The 22,047-nt window shown below is 36.9% G+C and overlaps 1 protein-coding gene across 7 annotated transcripts in view; it reads left to right on the forward strand.

Annotated features, from left to right (window-relative positions):
• Positions 1–22,047, forward strand: part of MIB1 (mindbomb E3 ubiquitin protein ligase 1) — an 86,276-nt gene that overhangs the window by 42,729 nt on the left and 21,500 nt on the right. For 6 of the 7 annotated variants that reach the window (XR_003252304.1, XR_003252305.1, XR_003252306.1 and 3 more), the window contains exons 13-16: positions 12,592–12,724; positions 13,108–13,194; positions 16,027–16,188; positions 21,553–21,734. Coding sequence is in view for 4 of the 7 variants with exons in the window: in XM_026058603.1 (XP_025914388.1) it covers positions 12,592–12,724; positions 13,108–13,194; positions 16,027–16,188; positions 21,553–21,734 (564 nt within the window). In the remaining 3 variants the exon portion in view is untranslated. The remainder of the gene's footprint in view (positions 1–12,591; positions 12,725–13,107; positions 13,195–16,026; positions 16,189–21,552; positions 21,735–22,047) is intronic. The other variant, XM_026058606.1, reaches the window with a different exon arrangement.

A 22,047-nucleotide genomic window follows, 5' to 3' on the forward strand; every position in this document is an offset into this window, starting at 1 on the left:
TGGCAATACAGTTTCATGTACTGGCCATATCGGGACAAAAAATGGCCATGGAAAAAAAGCTGTGTAGCATTTGATAATGTCAGCATCTGTTATCCCTGTCAGTCACACAGTTGAAATGTTTGAGTTACAACTGTGTCAGCAGATGCCCAAAGTTCAGCGTGTGCTCAGTTAAAATTGAACAGCTGATCTAAGTGATGGATGTGACATTTTAGAGTGACTGAGTATGTATTCTTAGATATATGCTAAAATGAACTAGCAGGAAGCAATGTCAATATGTAATTTTAACTTTTGTATCACTCAGACCTGTCATTTTGTTTCAGAGCAACATTACAATGTTATACAAAAAAGACAAGAAAGAACACAACATGATGACTTGTTACCAAAAACCTTTCAAAATAAGTTTAAGCTGTTAAAAAGTTGGTCTGATTATATACTGGAGGAATCAATTGCTGGTGTACGAGAACCCATCAGTAAAATAAGTAAACACTCGGCAGTTAACCTCCCTGCAAATTCACCAAACTACTTCTGTGAGCATGGACAAGTTCAGCAGCATAAGTACACTTAGAGCTACTACGGCTTGATTTGCTTCCCACTATAAAGCAGTTTTTAATTTAAATGTTAAGATTCCATAGTCTTTGTGCCAAAATATCTGCTCATAAGAGGAACAGCTTTCAAACAAATATTAACTTTTTGCCTAAGAAAATGGTTCTAATAATATAATGTTCCTTGCATATATGTTATTCTGTGTTTTCGGGTAATAAAAATAACTGGCTATTTATAATATTAGCTATTTGAGATTTATATGGGTGTTTAAAATAAGATTTTTCCATCTAAAAATGGTACATAGACTTTTCCCCCTGCCAGACATTTTAGTAAGCACATGGATGGAGTTAGAATCTTTAATCTGGCCCAAATATGCCCACTTATCATGAATATATCATGTATAACAACTGCTTTTAGAAGGCTGCTGTCATGAATATGAACGGCTGGATTGATGAGGTGGGGAGATCTTTCCTCTTTTTTTTCCTTATTCTTAAATTTGATATTGAGCAGGGACTGAATGTGCTGGTGTATATTAATTGACATTGCTTTTAGAATTTTGAAGCTGTTGTAGGATTTATTTCTCTCTCATTTCTTGTGTAAATCTTAAATTTTCTGGTGTTGTATAGTCATATTTGTTTGGCCAGTTTTCTTAAATTGGGATTTAAATTCAGTTTATTTGAAAACAATTTAAGATAACTCACCTTCTAAGTAGTATTTGTCGCTTGTGTTTTCGTTTAGGAATCTGTCAACAGCTTTAATCTGCTGACGCTGACTAGCAACTGTAGCCTAGAAATCTCTGTATTGTCGTTTTCTGTGCATAAACCTGACACTGCAGTTTGTATCGAAGAGCTCAGTGAGCATAATAAGTGTTGATCAGCAGAAAGTTCTAACTTAAGTTTAATATATTAAATTGCAGATGGTATCCTACTCAATTATTTTGTCTATCCTTTCTTCTATAAATCAAAGACTTAATTTCTTAGCTGTTTCTACTCGTGTCTTAGTTGTTACTTGTAGGTTAAAGATTCTATGGTAGCTGTAAATGTAAAAACTACTATCTTAAGTACACAGCCCTTGCTGTGATTAATAAAGTAACAGCTTGTTTTTAATGATGCATTTTGATAATCAGGCTTTTAAGATTTGTTTAGGCTCCACTAAAGGAGGAGTACTGATAATAAATTTTGCAGCTATGCAKTGATCTTAATGTGTTTCAGTAACAGTTCATTTCCTGCCTTGTTTTGAATTTTTTTTTTTTTACAACCGGTGTTCTGTTTATAATCCATGAACAACTTTTTCTAACTACTTTTATAGAATTTAATGTTTCATGATTTGTTAGTAATAAGTATATGTTATTTTGGCAATATCAGCTGACCCTTAGCAAGTTGATTTGTCACATGAATGTCATTCAGACAAGAGGGAAACCTGTTTCTTCCAACAGCTGTTTAGTTTCCTCTTACTGGTCGTTCCATGCCTGCCAAAAATACATACTTCTTTACATTCCATAGCATTGTATGTTCATATGGGTACATAAAGAAGTATGTACTCTGAGCAGGTATACGTAGGATTGCTCAACTGTCAGCTGAACCCGAAAAGTATTTTGCTTCTTTTCGTTGCTTTCATTAAGTAAAATTCATTCTGACATTTCTTTGGAAGAATAATGTTATGATTAATTGACTGTAGAAAATAAACTTATTGTTGCAACTGAACTTTACAATGCAATTTACCTGCAGAAAAGCTTAAAGCCAGTTATAGTTCATTGTTCTGTGATGGCGTGGACGTTAGAAGTATTTATCCAGGTTTTTGCAGCCTTTTGCTGTTCGTTCTGAGTGACCACTTTTGAATGGAGAGTTGAATCATTGGTAGCTTTGCAGAGTATTTTCCTGGAATTGGTAGTTGTATTCCACTGCGAGAACTTCAGTTGCCTTTGAGGTCTTCTAGCAGGTTTCCATGCTGGTGTACAGCTTGCATCTAGTATCCTAAAGGGAAGCATAGACGCATCTAATACGGTGGTTATAAATGTACTTTCTTACCCTCCCCAATCCCACCTCCTTGCTTTATGCATCTCATAGAGTATTCTGCCAACTCTTTTGCAGCTCTCTACCTATTTTTACTGCAGTTTGCAGTGGTTTAAAAAAAATAATTGTACGCACTGGTGATCCTGCTTATAGAAAATGTGATGATATTGAATTAAGAAAACAACCTCCAACTGTTGTGACAGGATTTGGGTTGTTAGGCCGAAGGTCACATGTGAAAGCTAGTACCTATTCAACACTTCTACAGATAGTTTTTTGTTTTTTTCATTTTTTAAGTTGGCACTCACCTGCTTCAGTCAAAATCTTGTCCACACTTGAAAGGTTTATGAAAACTAAAAAAAMCAAAACAAAACAAACAAAAAAAATTTAAAAAAGCCACTAAAAAAAAATTAACCCTGTTTCTTCACATTCTGTTTTGTGCTTTGGTTTGTAATGGTAATTAAACATTTGGTGTGCAGTAAGGTTTTGACTTCGGTAAGGCTGGCATATGTAGCTTATGGTTGCTTAATTTGTATTTCGGGAGTTGATTTGGGTTAAAGAGTAAAATTTTTCCTTATAGCATTAGAAGGTAAATTTAAAATAAGCTYAACAATTAGTAACTGTAATAGTCCTCAGGAAAGATGAGAGCAGAGGAAGTAAGAATTTCTGCAGCCTGTGACAAAAATCTAGTGCAGCTGATAGAGAGCAAATCAGAGTGTAGCAGGAGCTAGCACAGTACTACAAGGAGAAACAGCAATGCAGCATTAGAATTACAGCATACACATTCTAGGTTTTTAACTTGGTTGATTTTAGGTACATCTGAGGTAAAGCGCCTTGAAAATTTTGCTTAGACCTGTTTTAGCACTCAGCATTGCACTACCATGCTGTTTGTTAGATTTTTTTGAATTTTTTTTTAGTTGTGATTTGCACAGGAAGAGAAGAATGTATTTCACTGAAACTAACAATCACTGTTTGCTAAGCAGTTAATGGCATTGCAATATTTGAGTTTATCTTCCCCCCCCAAAATCTGCCTGCCAAATAAGTTGGGTTTTTTTGCTATGAAATTTGGACTAATGTTGTTTTCTCTCAACCTGCTCTTTACACTACAAATGCTTGATACTGTAACACACTCAAAATTAAGCTGTTCCCAGAGTAGAGGGATTAATATGACAACCAGAAAAAAACCATTTTAGTAAATAAGCTACACATGCAGAAAGTCATAGGCATCCCTTAAACGTGCAGAATAACGCAGGTCTCCTGGCGTTCTGTTACCTGTGCGCTTAGTATCATGCAGCATTTGCAGTTGGAAGAGAGGTAATGACCTAGAGACACATCAGCAGCAGCCATCTCATCCTGAGTGCTCTTTCACTCTATTCGCTGAATCAGCTCTTCGGTACAGGGGAGGGGGAGGCACGGGGGGGGGGAGAATGTCGGTGCGTTACAGTACCTCACCACCTTAAATAGATAAAATTTCAAAGGAAAAAAAAAAAGCATGAAGAGCGGTGCCTCGTTGGCACCGGCTGCCTTTCTTGGAACGCTAAAATATGGATGATGTTGTATAGAAATTATACCTTATGTCTGCTGGACTGAGAATTAAGAGTCCAAGGATAGATGCTAGGAAGCCAAGGGTAGGTGAACTTAGCCCACTGCCAGATGAAAATAATCACAGGCAAAAAAAACAAACCAAAACAAAAAGACCCCGAAAACAAACCCCAAAAAGTTGGAGTCACTTCCAAAAAAAAAAAAAAAAAGCAATCATCTCCCCCCTCCCCCGGCAATATTGGTTTCTTCTAGTTCCTTAGATATTGCACTGCATCTTTTCTTGCTTGAGGTTATGTTTCCAGGCTTAACTGTAGGCAGGTCTGTGGTGAAGCTACTTTCCATCTTCAGAGGTCAAGGCTGCTAGCGAGGTCAGGGCTCCCGCATGCACACTATAGAAGAGCCTAACCATATTTCCCACTCAGAGGGCACGAGCAAAACTGTTACAGCTTTATAGGCAGCTAAGCATTTGAAACATGCACTCCCAGGCAAACAGGCTCTCTTGTGCCTCGCTCTTCCCTGACCATATTTAGTCAACCATTGCAAAAAATAGTCCCTCAGCTGCTGAGTGTCGATCGGGAGGCAGAGGGAGCCTCTATCCCGCGCTCTGCCTATTGATTGTTCGGCCTGCGGTTCCACTGCTGGTTAGCCATTTGTCCTGATATTTTTTTAGCACCGCCAAATAAAGCGGTCTCTCATGTTTCCGCTTATATTTCCCAGATTTTCACTGAGCTTGCGCTGCTACTAGTAAAGCCTGATGAGGTTGTCACTATACTTAGAAACACTGCGGAGCTGGTGGGGGGGGAGAGAAGGTGGGGGGAGACAAAAAGAAAGAAGCCCTGCTTAGGAGCAAGACAAGGACTTCAGGCAAATATAGAATAATAAATATCCTTCACTGCCAGAACAGATTGTGTAACCTGGTTTCTTGGTCAGTGAAAAATGTCGTGAGTAATAACAGGCTTTTTAGTCTGAGGCCTAGGTGGCTTTGTTGTATAGCTACTTTTAAGCTGAAAAAGTTATTTCATAAATAAGAAGTTTCTGCCAGTTTGGGCCCCCATATTTCCACATTCAAATCAAGTTAGAAATTATTTGAAAAATGGATAGTATTTTGTTTATAATGCTTTGCTATAAAATTACTTTAAAAAAAAAAAAAGCAAATTTAAGTTGGGTGCTACTGTTCTGGAAAAAAATGAAATGTTTAGGAGAAAAGAAAAAACCCTCCAACTGAACAACTCAGTCTGTTAGTCTGATTTTCATGTGTGCAAAATTGGCCTAGATTAAGGCCAATAGTTACACATTCAAAATATGAAAAAAGTTTTTCATGTTCATAGGGAGCATATGCAATGTTTTCTTCAGAAAAGCATAAAGCAACTGAAATTTAGCCACTTAAATACAGCAGAAAGTCATAAACCTGAATATTTCAAAACTTTCTGTACATTTCCAGACAAAAATCTTTGCATGCTTCGCTCAGGAGCAATAAGGAAAATACTGAAAATACTAAAAAGTTTCTTCATCTAAAATTAAACAGATTTATAAAATGAAAATGTCATCTCATCTTGAAGTATTATGGTATAATTAATAGTTATTACTTTAGTAAAAGTTCAGTATTGCAAAGTAGAGAGTGAATTGCAAAGTTCTGAGCATTGTTTTCTTGCTTCCTCCTCTTTTGTCTTCTGGTCTCTGGCTGCTTATTCCATAACTTCTGTTGCAGCTCAGCTTTCTGGTAAAAGTCGCATTATTTTGTTTCCCTTTCTTCAGTTTTGCAATCATACACTGAAAACAAAATTGTTATATTATTTCTAAGCTAGCTAAAATATATTTTTGTGAATTGTAGGTAAATTTGTTCCTTCAGCAGCTTCTATCATGTATATTGCAAACAATTTTTCAATACCCAGAGGTATTTGAAAATACTGAGGGAAAAAAAAGAATGAAACAGCCTGCTTCCTAAAACTTGTGCTGAGTGATCAATCAGGTGTGAAATATGAAACCCAAATTTCATGATGCAGAGTACTCAGTAACAGCAGTGTAAGGTAGCCCAGTACTCTTTGTCGCTTGCTCCTTGGTGGTGTTTGCTTTGTGGTTCTTCCAGCGCAACCGCTGTGCTGCTCAGTGACTGTGCTGTGAACCAGATCAGGGAACTGGTCTGGCTTAAAGTTGTAACTTGACATGCACTTAGGGTAATATCATTGCTAAAAATAGTAGTGTCCTGCTCCTGTGTCACTTGTGCTACATTGGTACAAATATTCGTTTGGCTACACAGTGAACAGGATCAGAGTACTATTCTATGTGAGAAATAAATCCATCAAAAAGAGGCTATTTTTCAGCTACTTTGGGTGGGGGCGCCTTTGTGTGGGTGTGGTTTTTTGGGGGGGGGCGGAGGGGGGAGTAAAGCTGGTAGTCAGACAGCTGCATGTCATACTATATAGCCCTAAAAGAAAGCTTTGCAATGAAACTGTTTTTTAATTCTGGTCAGTTCCTTAATCTGATTCTTGGTATATTCTCAAACACCTGAAAAGTTTTAGTTGTGCAGAGGTAGGCTTGGGCTAAGAGGAAAGTATGGAGTGGGTTGCTGTAAAATATCTTGTATTATGAAACTATAAATAAAGCTGGCTTGAGGGAGGAGAATGACAGGGGAGTGAAGAAACTTATAGTAGAAAGGGCACTGCATCATTACAGCCCCTAGAGATTTGGTTTTCTGATCTGTTTATGCTGATCTAACACTGCTTCTGAAATGGGCAGTCTGCCCTCCTTCCAGTTCTAACTTCATCGCTTCCTTATTCCTGTCACTTCCAGTGAACAGGAAAACACAGGATAAATTGGATTATCTCATTAATCTCTCTGGAAAGGAACCTGCCAAAATGAAAAGTTTGGCAGCTTGTTTGACTCACTAGACAGCCACATGCCTGACAGAGCCAACACAATGCAGGAATTGGAAAAGTGGGACCATGTCTTTCAGCAGCAATTTAAGTTAACTGAGGTTAAGGTGGTGGTGAAATTGTCTCTCTAGTTGTGCTTTTATTTTTATTTTCTTAAATACCTAAGCATCTGTTCTTTACAACAACAAAAACAACAACAACAACAGCCCTTCCTCATTTAAGTCATGCTGTAGTCACCTTGTAATTAGTAGCAGAAAATCTCTCTATTTTTTTTTTTTCTATGCATTGTTATTTTGGATAGGGTAGTAGTAGTAGTTAATGTGAAATCTGGAATCTTTTCTGTACAACCAGGCCATTGTAGATTACTTTACCCTGTCGATTTTTGAAATAAATCCCTTATTGTATGCAGCATTCTCATGTTCTGCTGATACGCATCAGTAAAAATTCAATAAGTAAAAATACTGCATGAGGAAACAGATTTTATATGTAGGTCGATAATGCATAATATACCATATGTTAAAGTTGTTAGTCATAATGCTTTTTTCTCATGTTGGTAACTGTTTGGTGTTGAAACAACTGCTCTAAAAAAGAGTTAATGTATTGTTCAGAGGCATGATATATTTTATCCTGCAAATACTAAATTCATGCTGTTTATTGCACACTCTGGTATTATTCATGATTTAAACTTGTCATATATATGCAAAGTCATGGTTCCAGACTCCCTAAAAACATGAATTAAATAAAGAAAAATCACTTGTGTAGCATGACCAATTTAAAGTATCCATATCAGCACTTGCAATTTACTGTCATTCTTCTACATTTCAAATTAAATGTGATGCAATGAAAATGGCTGTTCCTTGCACCAAGTCACTTGTAACTATTAAAGCCTGGATTAAAGTTTTTACTGGGAGATTGTCCAGACCAGAATATGGCCCCTTCAGAGAAAATGTGAATTATGATGGGATTTATAAGTCACTACACCTCCAATAGCTGGGCCTGAGAAAGTAACAAATACCTTGACCTCTGCTCCCTAGACATGCATCTGCTTTCTCTTCATCTTCTTCCCTGAGGTGTTTAGCTTCTATGAAAGATAACTGGTTTCCTCACCCTCTTCAAAGCTTGACAGACAGACTTCTTCTGAAATATTCACTGAAATTTTTCTTCTGTTATCCCAGCTGGAAAACTGCAGACTAGAGAACATGCGAAGTATCATCCAACTAAAAAAGGCTTAAAATCTTTATCAGCTTCATGCTGATCTGTAAATATTTCAGAATATATGCCAAAGCTTATACATTACAAAATTTTAAAATCAGTAATGCTGTAACAATAACTCTTAAATTTAAATAGCATAGGGATGACATAAATTCAGTGTTTTAATAAGGCTTTTAAGCATTTTATTAATCATCTTTTGAAGCTACTAGATTAGCCATGTAATCTGTACTAGTTGAATAAACTGAAGACCGTGACAGCAGTTTATGAAGTTTTCTTCAGCTGATTTCATGCTTATGGTTCCTATTAGATTTGCAGATTTCTTAATCTTTTTAATATAATTGTCATGAAAATAGTCTGCGTTCTGTTTTAATATATACAAAATGAAAGAACGTTTTCATGGCCATCAGTCCTGCGTTCCTGAATATGGAGTAGCATAACTTTTTTTTTTCATTAAGACTTTAAGTATGGAATTATGATCCAGCAATTACAGTGTAATTGGTACGTAACATTGATTCACTAATAAGACTTTGTTTTCTGATATAATGCCTGCCTCTTTCAGGGAGTTCTGTTCTGAGTGCTAGCTGCTTAGCTAAATTGTGAAACTTTAGGCAGCAGCTGTCGAAAATCCTGCAAAATAGAATAGCAGTAGACGGGAAGTCTGCAGTGTGAAGGAACAGGATCTTGTGCCTTGAGAGAAACTACCTTTCAGCTAAAGATAAGGAGGATGCAGTCACTGAGCATCGTAGAAGAACTTTCCATTTGTAACATATTAAAATTTTGTATAATTTTAAGGTGTCATGTCCTAAAATCCCCCTTCCATCCTGCTGTCCAGTAACTTAGTGCTGCCTGTGGTTTCTTAACTTAGACAGAAGAAACTGCGAAGTAATTACTGTCTTTTTGATGCTTCACTATGAAAAGTAAGATAAAAATCTGTTATATGCAGGAGTCAGATACTACACTTTTCAGCAGGGCCAATTTAGTGCGCATTATAAAAGCATTCAAAATGTTACAGGCATAAAAGTAAGATATGGTCTTAGCCCCTGAATATTTTGCGGTTGAACTTCAGATGAAAATCCTACAGATGTTTGACAGCAAACTAAATAAGAAAAGATTTGAAAGAGGAGTTGGTAAGGCAAATGCTCTTGTGAATATTAGGATGAGTGAATGTTTTCATAAGCATACAAAATATCAAGTTCTTAAGTAGATCAGAAGCGTTCATAAAATGGCAACAGTAATGTTTCTAAAGGATATTCTCTCCTTGGCACATCTTTTAAAGTTAATCTGTAATCTGTAACATTTTTTCTTTCCCCCCCCCTGTAATTTTTGTCATGCTTTTTGAACTGAGTAAAAAGAAAAAGAGTATCTGTTCATATGAGCACATTTCAAAGACTCTTGGATGCTAATTAAAAATAATTCTGGGCATTTTTTCTCTTTAACTTACACCATCTGTGAGACTAATTTATATGGATGGGCTGAGTTCACATGAAACTTCATTGGGTATGGATATGAGCAGGATACTTTAGTCACAGTCTCTTTTGTAATTAAGGGAACTTTTATCAGCGTGACTGACAGCTCTCATAGTTTGTTTTTGTTCTCTTGTATCTTCTCCCTTCAAAAAGGGAAGATGTATTTTGTATAGTGCTTTACAGCTTTAAACAAGGAGCAGCATGTACACTATAGATTAGATTGCGCCTAGATTACATGATTTTTTTTGATGATCTTACTGCCCTCTGATAAATCATTTTCCTGGGAAGAAAAAAGGGCTTTATTCCTGAAAGAGAAAATTCTGTTGCGACTGAGATGTTGAACTGCAGTAGATGTACTAAAGCTTTAGGTGATCTTTTGAAGCACTGAGCCTGGTGGGTGAAGATGAAGAATTTACATGTGACTTGAGACTCTGTGAGAAGTTAGTACAGAAAGTACAGGACCAGCTGGTAGTGCTTCTAGTGTGGTGTGCTGCTGACATGTGCTCTGTATCAGTTCAGATTTCTAAAGAGCTGGTGGTGGTGTGCCCAGGTATGTTGCATTGACGTAGTCTAGATAGGATGCGAACTGCAGTGCCCCAGACTTTGCTCCCTCTCTGGCTGTATTATGGCTAGAAACAGTGCAGAAGTTTCTAACCAGATAGATATTTATATCTTAGGTTTGGAAATACAGCGTTTTTTACAAAGTAAATGACAAACTCAACTAGTAATATTCCTTTGCTTGCTAGATTTCATAAAGCTTTAGTTATCTCTGCTTTGCTAAATTATATCCTTCTTAATTTTGGAAACTCCAATTGTGTGAATCTCTCAGAGTTAATGTTGTAGTTTTTTCTAATATTCCAGTTTTTTTCCCCAGCATGTGACAGAATTATAGAAGGTGTCATGAACAGAAGCTGAGTAATGGTTCACAGTAAACAAAGTACACTCTATCAAGTGTCATCATCTTTCTTTGCTGCGTTACAAATGATTTGGACAGGGAGGAAGTGAGAAGCTTAATCCTGCCAGGAAAACAAAGAATCATACCAGACTGAGAAAGGTTTATTTTTTTTTATTTTGTTTCCTTACATCAAGTAAGCTGTGATTAAGTCTAAAAAGACTGAGATAATACATGCGCTGCAAAATGTAACTGTTCCAGGCCAAGTGATTGTGTCTGCTCTGTGGAGGACCAACCTCCTGTAGAAGCAATGTGCGGTGTGTGCGCATTACCTAGCAGCTGCCCATGGATCTAATCTGGGCCCTGTGTGACCCTGTGGCCTAAAGATGCAGTTACTTAGTTGTGTTTAATTCGGACACTCTGAATGAGGGGGAAAAATGTGAGGGTTATACTGCAGCTGTCAGGATGGTGTATTAAGAGTGTGAAACAGAGGATTTGTATTGTGTGCTCTGTGCAGCATCAGGAGAACGTGAGGGGACGTTTAAGAATTTAGTCTGCTAGGATAGTGTCTGAGTATTGCGTAGGAAGGAGCGTACAGTCTTACTGATACAGCAGTCTACCTGGTGCAGTCTTATTATTTATACTTTTGGGGATGGCTCATTGGAGTGAACTATCTCCAGAACCACATGTGGAGTTTGTTTTATAGGAAACTAGTTGGCTTGCTCTAAAAGAGAGCTCAGGAGTGAATACTGTGTATGCAGTGAATGATCAAGAGAATGGATTATTGGAATGAATTTGGAGCTAAGTTATTACTTGACAGTGTGGTCAGCTTATTGCTATCTGTTGCTGATATTTTTAAATGTCCAGAGGTTCATTTTGTGAAGATATTTCTGAGGTTTTTTTAGGCCCAAGTACTTAATATTGGTGGCTAATGAAGAACTGTTTAATTCAGTTATAGTATCTGCCTTGCAAGGCAGTCTGTGACTCAGTGGTTCTACATGCTGTAGCTAGTATTACTTAGATTTTAAGGTTTGACTCTCTTGAAGGAGAAGCTTTGTTTCTCCTATGAATCACATGTTACTTCAACAGAAGGGAAAGATCAGATGATACAAGAGGTTTCTTGGCATGAGATTATAGCAGTTCCTGTTTTTTGTGTTCTTCTCTGAGGAACTGTCTTAAAGGGGTTGCATGTGCCATTTATCAAGATAAGGCAATCATGGAATTAAGTTTGGTTACTTACCCATTCCAAAATCTATGTGAAGACAGGTGAGCTAGAGAGAAGTGTCATTCTGAGAGAGTACAAGATTCTGATTTGTTTATCTAATGTCATAAGTATTAAAACCCTTAATAACACTGCATTCTTTGGACTTCATGGATTTTAGTCTGCTTTATTGCTGTAGGAATCAAGTTGCTTTTCCCTACCCTTGAATTTATTATTTGATAATAAATCCCCTTCCTCTGTTAGGCCGCTTGGTAGGGCATATAGAAGTGGAGTGGAATATTGCACATTTTCATGGTATGTTAAACTCGGCCACCATCTGTTAAGACAATTCTGTATTCCACCAAAAAATTTCCAGTTTCAACATTTTTTTTCTACATGTAAGAAGTCTTACTCCAGTTTTATCTCAGAAATGGAAAGTCTTAGCTGTTATTACCAAAGGCATCTACTGTAGTGGATGTTAAGTTGAATAGTTAAGTAAAGATTGCTATTAAGATTTCCAGGGACAAGTACTGTCTACTCTGTTTCAGAAGTTGTGTGAATACTTCTTTAAGGTAATTATTACTGCTAAATAACATTTTCTCTGAAAAATGTGATTCCCTAACTCTTTGTTTTGCTAGTGCACTGTTTGGGAAGGAACTGAACATGAAATTATCATGCTATGGGGCTGTCAGTATAATTTTTATCCCACTTGCACTTTTTGAAAAAAAGCTGTTGTATTTTTTGTCACTTCTTTGTAGTTCTGAGAACGAATACTGCTTTTGCTACTGTCTAGTCATCATTCAGCAAATAATTTTATATGTACTTTTCTGCCATCTCTGTGTATTTATTTCAGTGCAATGCGCGTGTTGCTGTCCAAGTTACCACGACCATGGATTGTTGATGAGAAAAAAGATGATGGTTATACTGCCTTGCATCTGGCAGCCCTCAATAATCATGTGGAAGTGGCTGAACTTTTGGTGCATCAGGTAGGGCTCTCTTCTCAGGAGGATTTAAATGTCACACTTTGATTAACCATCTGATGTGAAAATAGTTTGCTGCTTGAAGCCTACAATCGCAGTGCAGAAGCAGTAGAGCAGCAAAGGCCATGTGGTAAGCTCTGAAAGTCAAGCTTGCCTTTGATGCCATTACAGTGGACTAATGGTGCAGAGGGACTGAACAACTTCTTACTTGTTTGGATTCAACAGCTCAACATCTGTAGACTGAATCATTAAAGTAGTTAATAAATTCTTCTCTAGAATCTCCAAAATAGGAATCATATTCGGGTCTTATTCAGTGCTCCAGTTGACTGCCTTGCCTGTAGATGAATTGCTGGGATGATTAACAGTCCAGTGCTCTGATTATCTTTCAGGGCAATGCTAACCTGGATATCCAGAATGTTAACCAGCAGACTGCTCTGCACCTTGCCGTTGAACGACAGCATACACAAATAGTTAGGGTAAGTATTTTATTTGCAATAAGCCGTATGCATAATGGTACTTTGTTCAAGCTGATGGTAGCTGTTAAGACATAGATATTTTGCTAACTTTAAACAAAAATGGTTTAAGAACTTGTTATAGCCTTTGAATGTTTGTATGATTAGTTTTGATTAATTCAGAAACCTGCAAACTTTGCACAGAATGTCAGTAGGCAAGGTGAATGCTGAGAAAATTCCGAAAAGGTTTTTTTCTATATACACATTATGCTTTCCTCTCTGTGGTTGCCAGTTCCAGCATCCCTCCTCCTTGAGTAATGGAGAACGTGTTCCTCTATTCATTGTCTTACCAGTCTTATGGGTCCTGTAATGAGACCTTCAAGTAGCATTTTTGATTCCTCTTGCTTTATGAATAATTATTCTTGCTCGTAGCTTTTGCAAACTGTAGCTAAATTAAACATCTTGTTTTTACATGTTTCACTACTTTTCAGTCCTGAGATTGTAGTTTTCCCTCTTTTTAGCTTGGGAAAGCTATAAGCAGTAATAGAAGTACCTTACCAGGGAAAGGAATGCTACTTCTGTTTTTTGCTCACATGATTGAAAAGATCTGAATGCTTTCATTGAACAAAACTCTGATGGCATGGGAAACTGGTTTGGCACATTTTGCCCGTTCTGGCCTGTGTGTGCTGTCTGCGTGGGAACTATGTGATTTACTGTTTGCCTTGCTAGTGTGTGCTGTTGAGACTCGGAGAGAGCGCTCACTGCTGTAGGAGGTGTTCCCTAAGAGTGAATACTTCAGCCTGGCTTGGCCCTCTGTTTAATATTTTTATTTCCTTTGTAGAGTAAGAGTCATTTATATTAAAAGCTGCCTCTTACTCAGGCCTACGAAGGTTTGTGTCTTACACAGACCTATGCCTGTGGTTCTATTTAGCGTTATTTTGCCATAAGTTTTCTCCAACTCCAAGAGTTGATGAATGTGATCCCATTGCAGTGAAACATGTGATATAACCCTATATCTGGAACTGCTTGCTACCAGAAGAATGGTTTCATAGAGTCAGTGTCACATGCATTCAGCAAGTGTTTCTGGAGCTATATTTGGTGAGCCCGTGTGCCCTTTTGGAACTGACATGGTACCTGGGAATACAATACTAATCTAACAGATGAGCAGGAAGGTAGGCATGTTGAAGAACTAGTATGCGTATTGGATTGGCTTGCTTATATCCAAGAATGTTTAAGTGGATGACCCTCTAGAGTGTCCATACTTCACAGTTGGATTAGCTTTGAGAAGTCCAAAAATAACTCCTGCAGCCATGCAAAAAACATGTTGGCTCCTATATTTCAAAATTAATTCCTATTGGGTACCTTCCAGGGTTGGGTTGTACCCTCAGGCATCTGTGGAATAGTGGTCAAAGGTAGCAGGGTTCCTTTAAATTGCTCTGGTGCTGTGACAAAGGGTGCTTTTATTTATTTATTTATTTTTAGACTTCTGCAAAGGCTTTGAATTTCCATGGCAGCCAGGGATTCCAGGTTGCTCTTAGAGTTCTCTTACAGGTTTTCTTCAGAGGAATTGACTAGAAACCCGTAATAACGATAGAGAAATTCTCATCACGCGCTACCATTTCCAGGAGAAACAATTAAGCAGCAACTGGCTAGTAGCAGGCACTGCCTTTCAATATGAAGGACTGGGGCCAGAAAAAAAACAATTAGAGGGTGTATGAAGTCCAGGGGAGACTGTTGTGACCCTTAGCTGTTTGTTTGGGGATTTTTTTGACTTCACTTATGGAAGGAAGGGTTGGGAGAATGGTCAGCAGCAATCAGTAACAGGCAGGTATTTACTTGAAATATAAGCTCTGAATTCCTTTTAGATCCAGGTAAGTCTTTTTTCCTTATAGTCTTTTCTAGAGAGTCTGAGATTGAGTCTGAGAACTTGCTAGTTCTGAAGAGGATTCCCTTTCATGTATTCCAGTTTCTAGGGTATACTTTTGGTCTCTACTGCTACTCAGAATTTTGCAGACTAACAAAAGTTTGAAACTAAAATGACAAAACATCAGCTGCCATCTACAGGTTTCTGAATAGCAATAGTGACAGTTGTTTTTTTTTTTAAGGGGAGTTATTTGTCAGCGTGTGTTTTTGTTTTGCGTAACAGCACATTTAAGGAAGTTGTCTATCAAATTATGGGAGGGCTGTGTGCTAATGCAGTGCAAATTGGAGGGCCTGTGCGGCCTTGTGGTTGCTATCATCTCATGTGACCTGGAACATATGCTAATGGTGCTTGTGTCTTCTGCTGAATAAGGATTAGACTTAAGTACGTTTAACTACTTTACTAATGTGAGGATACTGTAAATTAAGTTGTAAAGTTTCGCATGGTATGAAAAGTGGTGTTTCATGGGGTCATTGAAACATAATAGTAGGGAACATGTACATATCTAGTGTTTCACCCGCTTTGTTTTGTTTCTGTTGTAGTTCTGTAATATTACATAGTTTGTTAGTTATCTTGTAAGAGATAAAGGTTTTGGACAATAGAAAGACTCCTTTAAAGTAGCATCTCTCCCTTAGAGTACAGCAAAACATTAGGCTTCTGCTGAAATAAAATTGACATTTGAAAGAGAGAAGTGCCTCAGTTGAAGGCTGAACTTGAAGTCTGGAAATTAAATTCAATTTAACTCAATTGTGAATAGTAACAAAGTAAAAGAATAACCCTTTGGGGCCTTTTAGGACTTCCTAAACTATAGAATAAATGTGGTGTGTGTGGAGGGAGTTGTTTGTCTGTGGGGTTTTTTTGTTTGTTTTTTTGTGTTTGTTTTTTGCTTTGTTTTTTGTTTTTTTGAGATTTAAATTGGGTTCTCTTTCTTTCAGCTCTTAGTCCGTGCAGGTGCTAAATTGGATATTCAGGATAAAGATGGGGACACTCCCCTGCATGAAGCCCTGAGACACCACACACTGTCACAGCTCCGCCAACTCCAAGACATGCAAGATGTGGGCAAGGTAGATACTGCTTGGGAGCCATCAAAGAACACAGTAAATAAAATGCATTTATTTATTCCTTTTTCCTCCCCTGTACATTTGTCTCTATTAGTCTAGTTCATCTAGTTTCTGTACTGTTGAACTGGTTTTTGGCAGCCTAAGCTTATCTACACATTCCACATCAGGCAAGTGCATGCAAAAATTAAATTGTTGTATGTGATAAGTTTGTTAAAGAAAAATATGGATTATTTAGTTCAAAACATTTCTGCAACTCTGTCTTTCATTGTGAACATGTATGACTGCCAAAAAAATCAAAAGCAGCTTTTGGAAAGAGAAATAAGCAGTAATACAGTACAGAATAAGACTAAAATTATGCTTTCTAAGATTCAACATCTTGCATGTTTTTATTTTTGTAGCTTTAAACTGTCAGCTGTTTCTGTAACCTTCTGAAAGCTTATGTTAAAACTAAGCACTCTTAATCTTTGTGTCTTGATTGCTACATATCTTTCTGATGGAGTTCATTTCAGAAATTGCGCTCTAGTAAGGAAAGAGTCGAAGAAACTCGTAGTAGTAAAGGCCGAAGTGTTGTATTAAAAAAAAAAAAAAAAAAAGCTCACATGCTGAAAACTGTGTGACTATTGTATGCAAAGGTGAAAAAAGGAAAAAGAGAATAAAATTCAGGAATAAGTGGGATTGAGGAAGGTGAACACAATTTTTATGTACCTATTAAAATGTGCAGAGTAACAGTGGGTCAGACTTACTGAATTATTAGTTACCAGTGTCTTAATATTTTTTCTGATTTTTACTATTGGTGACAATTTTTCCATTTTATTAAAAAAAAGCTTTATTAACAAGTTTTTGTTCAAAACCATATATCCACTGTACAGCAAGTACATTTTTCAAAATGGGCGCTTAATTTCACTGAAATACATTGGACTAAGCATTGAAAAGAGATTTAAAGTATAATTGGCATRTATAAGAAATTGCTTATGTACTTTTAAGTGGAAGGAAGAAAGCAACTAAAGCTCAGTTGTGTTTCCATGATCTGAAATGGACTCTGTGAGAGGTGGCCAAAATAACTTATGTGCATGTATTTAATTTTGAAACTAATGAACGGACATGAGTACTCCTCCTCAGATTCAGCATTCCAAAATATGTTTTTCAGTTGTCCATCTTACCATTGATGACATCCAAAATGAAACTGGAGGAGTTGTGTTTCAGGTTTATTGTAACACAAGGGTGTTTTTCTCTACCATCTTTTCAAATTCTAATTTTTGAGGTTTTATGTTTTAAAATTAGGTTTTTATTTTTATTTTTGCACTGTTTTCTCCTAGTTTCATTCAAGCTGTATTCTTGATAAAAATTTACACTTTTTAGTTTAGATTTTATTAAAATTAAAAAACTAGACATAACAAGAAAAAAAATCCCCACAAAAATTGTATCTCTGAAAGCCTAAAAATGGTCTAGGGTTTAAAAAATGGTGCTCAACCAGTACCTACTATTTTAGTTTGATCAAACTACTGATGATTTTTTTTTTCCCCCCATTTTGTTTAGCTGCAGAGAAGGTTTTTGCATAGCTAACAAATATTTGGGAAGATTAAATGGTGTGGAGGAGATTTGTGCTTTCATACAAAAGATCAAAATTGTTTATTTTAATTTTATGTGGCAGCAAAATAAGATGAAAACAATTTCCATATGTCAAATCTGGCTAATACGTACCTGAAAACTCTCAAATCATCAGCATGTTGGACTATATTGGAAATGTAGATTTGTGGAAAATAGTAAACAAAAACAATATTTGTATCTACCTTTACTTAAAGAAAGCTAATATAAAATGATAAGTTGTAATACAAGAAAAGCAACAAACATTTTCTGTTCTGCTGAAAACTAGATTTTACCAGTGAACAGTTTTAATAGTAAGCCACCTTTCCTTCAAAATCTTAAAGACACAATGTGGGCTGCTAAATTATGTGCAGCTCAGCTATCTGGAGCTTTAAAGCAATCCAAGGAAACATTTATAATTTGTCTTGTCTAGTGTTACAAATACAGGAGGTGGATGATAGTGGATAAATGGGGTAAATAATAGATGAACAGCTTAGCCTGGGAAACGTAAAGCTTTCTTCTTGTGAATATGATGACTGCTAAGTTAAATAGATAGAATTTGCATTTTTTGAATTATTAAGTAAATGTTATTAATTCCTTCAAAAATTGGGAAAAGCTGTCAGATTTCTATAGCCTGATAGCAAATCTGATATTTAAATCTTTGGTGTTTTAGAGCTAAATTGTAATTAACTTTGGACAACTGTCTTAAAGATATCAATTTGCTAAGCACCCCAGGGGTGCTTCTTTGTAGTATAGTACTTCAACAAAATAATTGAATTTTGCAGTTGAATAAACTGCGAAAGAATAAAAATTCGACTTTGGGGATTTTAGATGTCTTTCACTTTTGATGAAGTTGGTTGGCAAGCTGTATAGTGCTTAACAGCAATTTCACTGAAAATTCACCATTTGTTCCTTTTTGCTTTGAGCCTGGTTTAAAATGGGAAACGTCCTTTTAACTGGTATTGGGAACTATTTCATAGGCGGAATTATATGGAATGAATACATTAGTATTTATTTTAGTAATTGCTTCTGAATGTCAATACTAAGCTGGTGCAATAACTAAAACTGTTTTTGTCAGTTTTGTTCAGTTGATATATTTGATATGGTGGACTATTTTAAGATGGATGTAGTGAACAACCTTGATAGTACACAAAGCTCTATATATTTTAGATATCAATCTGAAAAATATTTCTATGTTGTTTTCAAGAGTTGTGAAGAGAACACTACATTTCTTTAAATGATTTTGAAGCTTTTTTCAGCACAAATGTCTTTACTAGCATTTTCAGTAAGACAATAGTACAGTTGGGTGGAGGAGAGCTTTTCTGAAGTATAATCCCCACCACCACAAAAAAAGCCATTCTAGTTCCCTTATTATGGATGCAGTGCTCCTCAAACTGGGGCACTTTTTATGCTAAATAAATGTATAATTCCCCAGTCTCTTAATTTATTTTCATATAGGCATCTTTTAGACCCTCAAAACACTTTTCAGATACAAAATGATGCCACTGCCTAAATCCTAATTTAAACTAAAGAAACCCTAATGGAAGTCACATAGTGTTTACAGTTTCTAAGATGGCTCAGTAGTTATAATTACTTAGACTATATCTATACTGTCTTTGTGGATGACACTGGGAAGAGATTTCTTCCCCACAGGTGAGTTGATGTAGACTGGCTTGCGTTGATGTACCACAGGGCTAGCACCCTCCAGAGTAGACCGACTGCAGCCATACTAGGCCCTAAGACATAACACTTTTACGCGTGGTTTTTTTTCATTTTGTATGTTTGAAATGAAAGAGTTATGTTGCAGACTACCAGAGAAGTGTCACTCTATGCAAGATCTCCTTCATGTTTTTAAACCCTACAGCATGTGGAGGCATTTTAGGACTGAAGGTTCTCTTGCATAATGTTGGTGACTGTTCCAGGTGGAGGAGCCAGTCTTAGAATGAAGAAAGGACTAAATCAAATTGTTCGGTGTAGGTTCCTTCAAAGAATGTCTACTCTGCCAGTGTCAGAGAAAATTAGTTTTTGCTGGGCATCGTGCTGCTGTGCCTGGGTTACTGGTGGTACCCAACACACCCACTTTGAAGCTAAGTTAAATCTCAGCTGTGCTTCAGCTAATGCTGTAATTCACATTACAGAAAAACAGTCTGAATTTCCACCACAAAACAAATTCTGTCTAATTCTTTGGTATCAGCCGACTGGCTTAAGCACGTCAAACTTGCTGGTTAAATTAATATTAAATCTTTCCAGCTCAGCTATACTGTTCATATCAAATCACAGGAAAGAGTACAGGACAATGAGTATGTGTGAACTCGTGGAGTAACCTTCAAGAGTCTCTTAGTCCCTCAAGTAATGTTTATTGATATAAAAACTCCTAACTGCATAGACTAACATTTGAAAAAATTGCTTTCCTAGGAAACTGGGATAGCTGTATGAGGAGAAGGATAATGCTACGGATATCAAGGCAGGGGAACTTCTGACACATACTTCACATGTTCCAAGGCATAAAGCCAAACACAGCTTTTTTTCCCTCACAGGTCACCTCTGAGAGATGGAGGAGATAACTAGATAGATTTTGAAAACTATTTTCTTAATAGTTCACTCAGAGATGCATAGTCTTTAGGATTGTAGTGACTGATATCTGGTATTTTAAATTTATCCTGTATGCTGCTGTGTCTCAAATAGCATGTCTGGTTCTTTAAATACAAAGTGGTTGTTAATGTAGCCAAAAGGGCCTTAATCTTTAGGAGTGATACTTGACACTCAGCTTTTAGTAGACCAGCTACAGGGACAGACTGCACAAACTGAAAGGAGTGTAGAAAGATTTGCATCAGACAGGTTGGGCATTTACATCAATTCATGGGAAAGGCTGAAAAGAGGTGGGTACAAAATCTCACCTTGTTATAGTGTTGATGCCTATATGAATTCAGAGCTTAAAACTCTGTGGATTGAAGTTGTCTCCTTGTCCCAGAGTTGTTTCTTTGAATACAGTCTAGTGTAGTTCGCTGAGGGATTCTTCAATGGTGCCACCAGTTCTGTGTTGTATGAAATGTGCATTTGCTTATGCATTTTATCCAATCAATCTTTAATACAGAAAGGATGTTGGAAGTGGGCTGAGAATACTGCAGTCTAGGTGAATCCTTTAATTGCTGGGCTATAGTATTGGGCCTTCTCTCTTTGTCTTTCTAGCTGGCCCTGTGAGTCTCGCATTCTTTTCTACAGTAGTATCTGTAAAAGAGTGATAGGACAGGAGGACAGATATGTGAGCTTAAATCCCTCCAAACAGAGAAGGCGTCTGAAATCATCTCTTTCTTGGCCAGATGCTTTATTCACTAGACTACTAAATATAAATGTGCATTTATGTCTGCCTAGCTATGTTTTCTGTTCAAGTGTGATGGTGGTTGCATTTTGTCTGAACTCAGTGATGTTAGTATGTATCAGGTGTATTCTAAATATACCCCCCGGGGCAGTGCCATTTAAAGTACTTATATAGAAGAACAGCCACTTTACAAATGAGTATAGGTGTACAGGAGATTGAATGCTTCAGTAGCTGAACTATTCCTTACAGAACTCTGTAGCTTTTTAAAGAATTTTAAATCTTTAAAGTAAAGTTGAATTTAGCTGCTTAGAAAATTAAGCAACTGTACAGTAGTTTTGATGTTAGATCTAGAGATGCTTTCTTGGGCTTACAGATTTATGTGTTTGTACATGTGTGTGTGCATGCGTGCGTGCATGTCAAGTAGTTTTCCTTTGGCCAGACTATTCTTAACTGTTTAGAAAGTCTCTGAAGTTGCTTACATATTTGTTTTCTTTCAGTTAATAATGGGACTTGGCACTCAGGGAGCAGAGAAGAAGAGTGCAGCATCTATTGCCTGCTTCCTGGCAGCCAACGGAGCTGACCTCAGTATTCGTAATAAGAAGGGTCAGTCTCCTCTTGATCTCTGCCCTGATCCTAGCCTCTGCAAAGCATTGGCTAAATGTCACAAAGAAAAAGTCAGGTTTGTATATTAATAGAACATGTAGTTTCCAAATCTCTGCTTTTTATAGATTAATGGATGTGTTAAAAACACAGTGCCTTTACTAGGAATAGTGTTAAAAATACAAACTCGTTCTTGACTTTCAGTTAGTTCTTTATATTCTGTGGTATGTTGAATGCTATTTACAAATACATTAGTTGAAACTTATGCAAGTCTTACCAGGTAAGAATTTCATACCCTGACTGAAGTTCCAACTGTATCTCCTTTCCAGGGTGGTAATTCTGTGTCCTGGGCAGACCTTGTTTTCTCTCTCTCTTTCTCTCTCTCTCTCTCT

Source organism: Apteryx rowi, unplaced genomic scaffold, assembly GCF_003343035.1.
Source record: "Apteryx rowi isolate R43461 unplaced genomic scaffold, aptRow1 scaffold_149, whole genome shotgun sequence".
Lineage (NCBI taxonomy): Eukaryota > Metazoa > Chordata > Aves > Apterygiformes > Apterygidae > Apteryx > Apteryx rowi.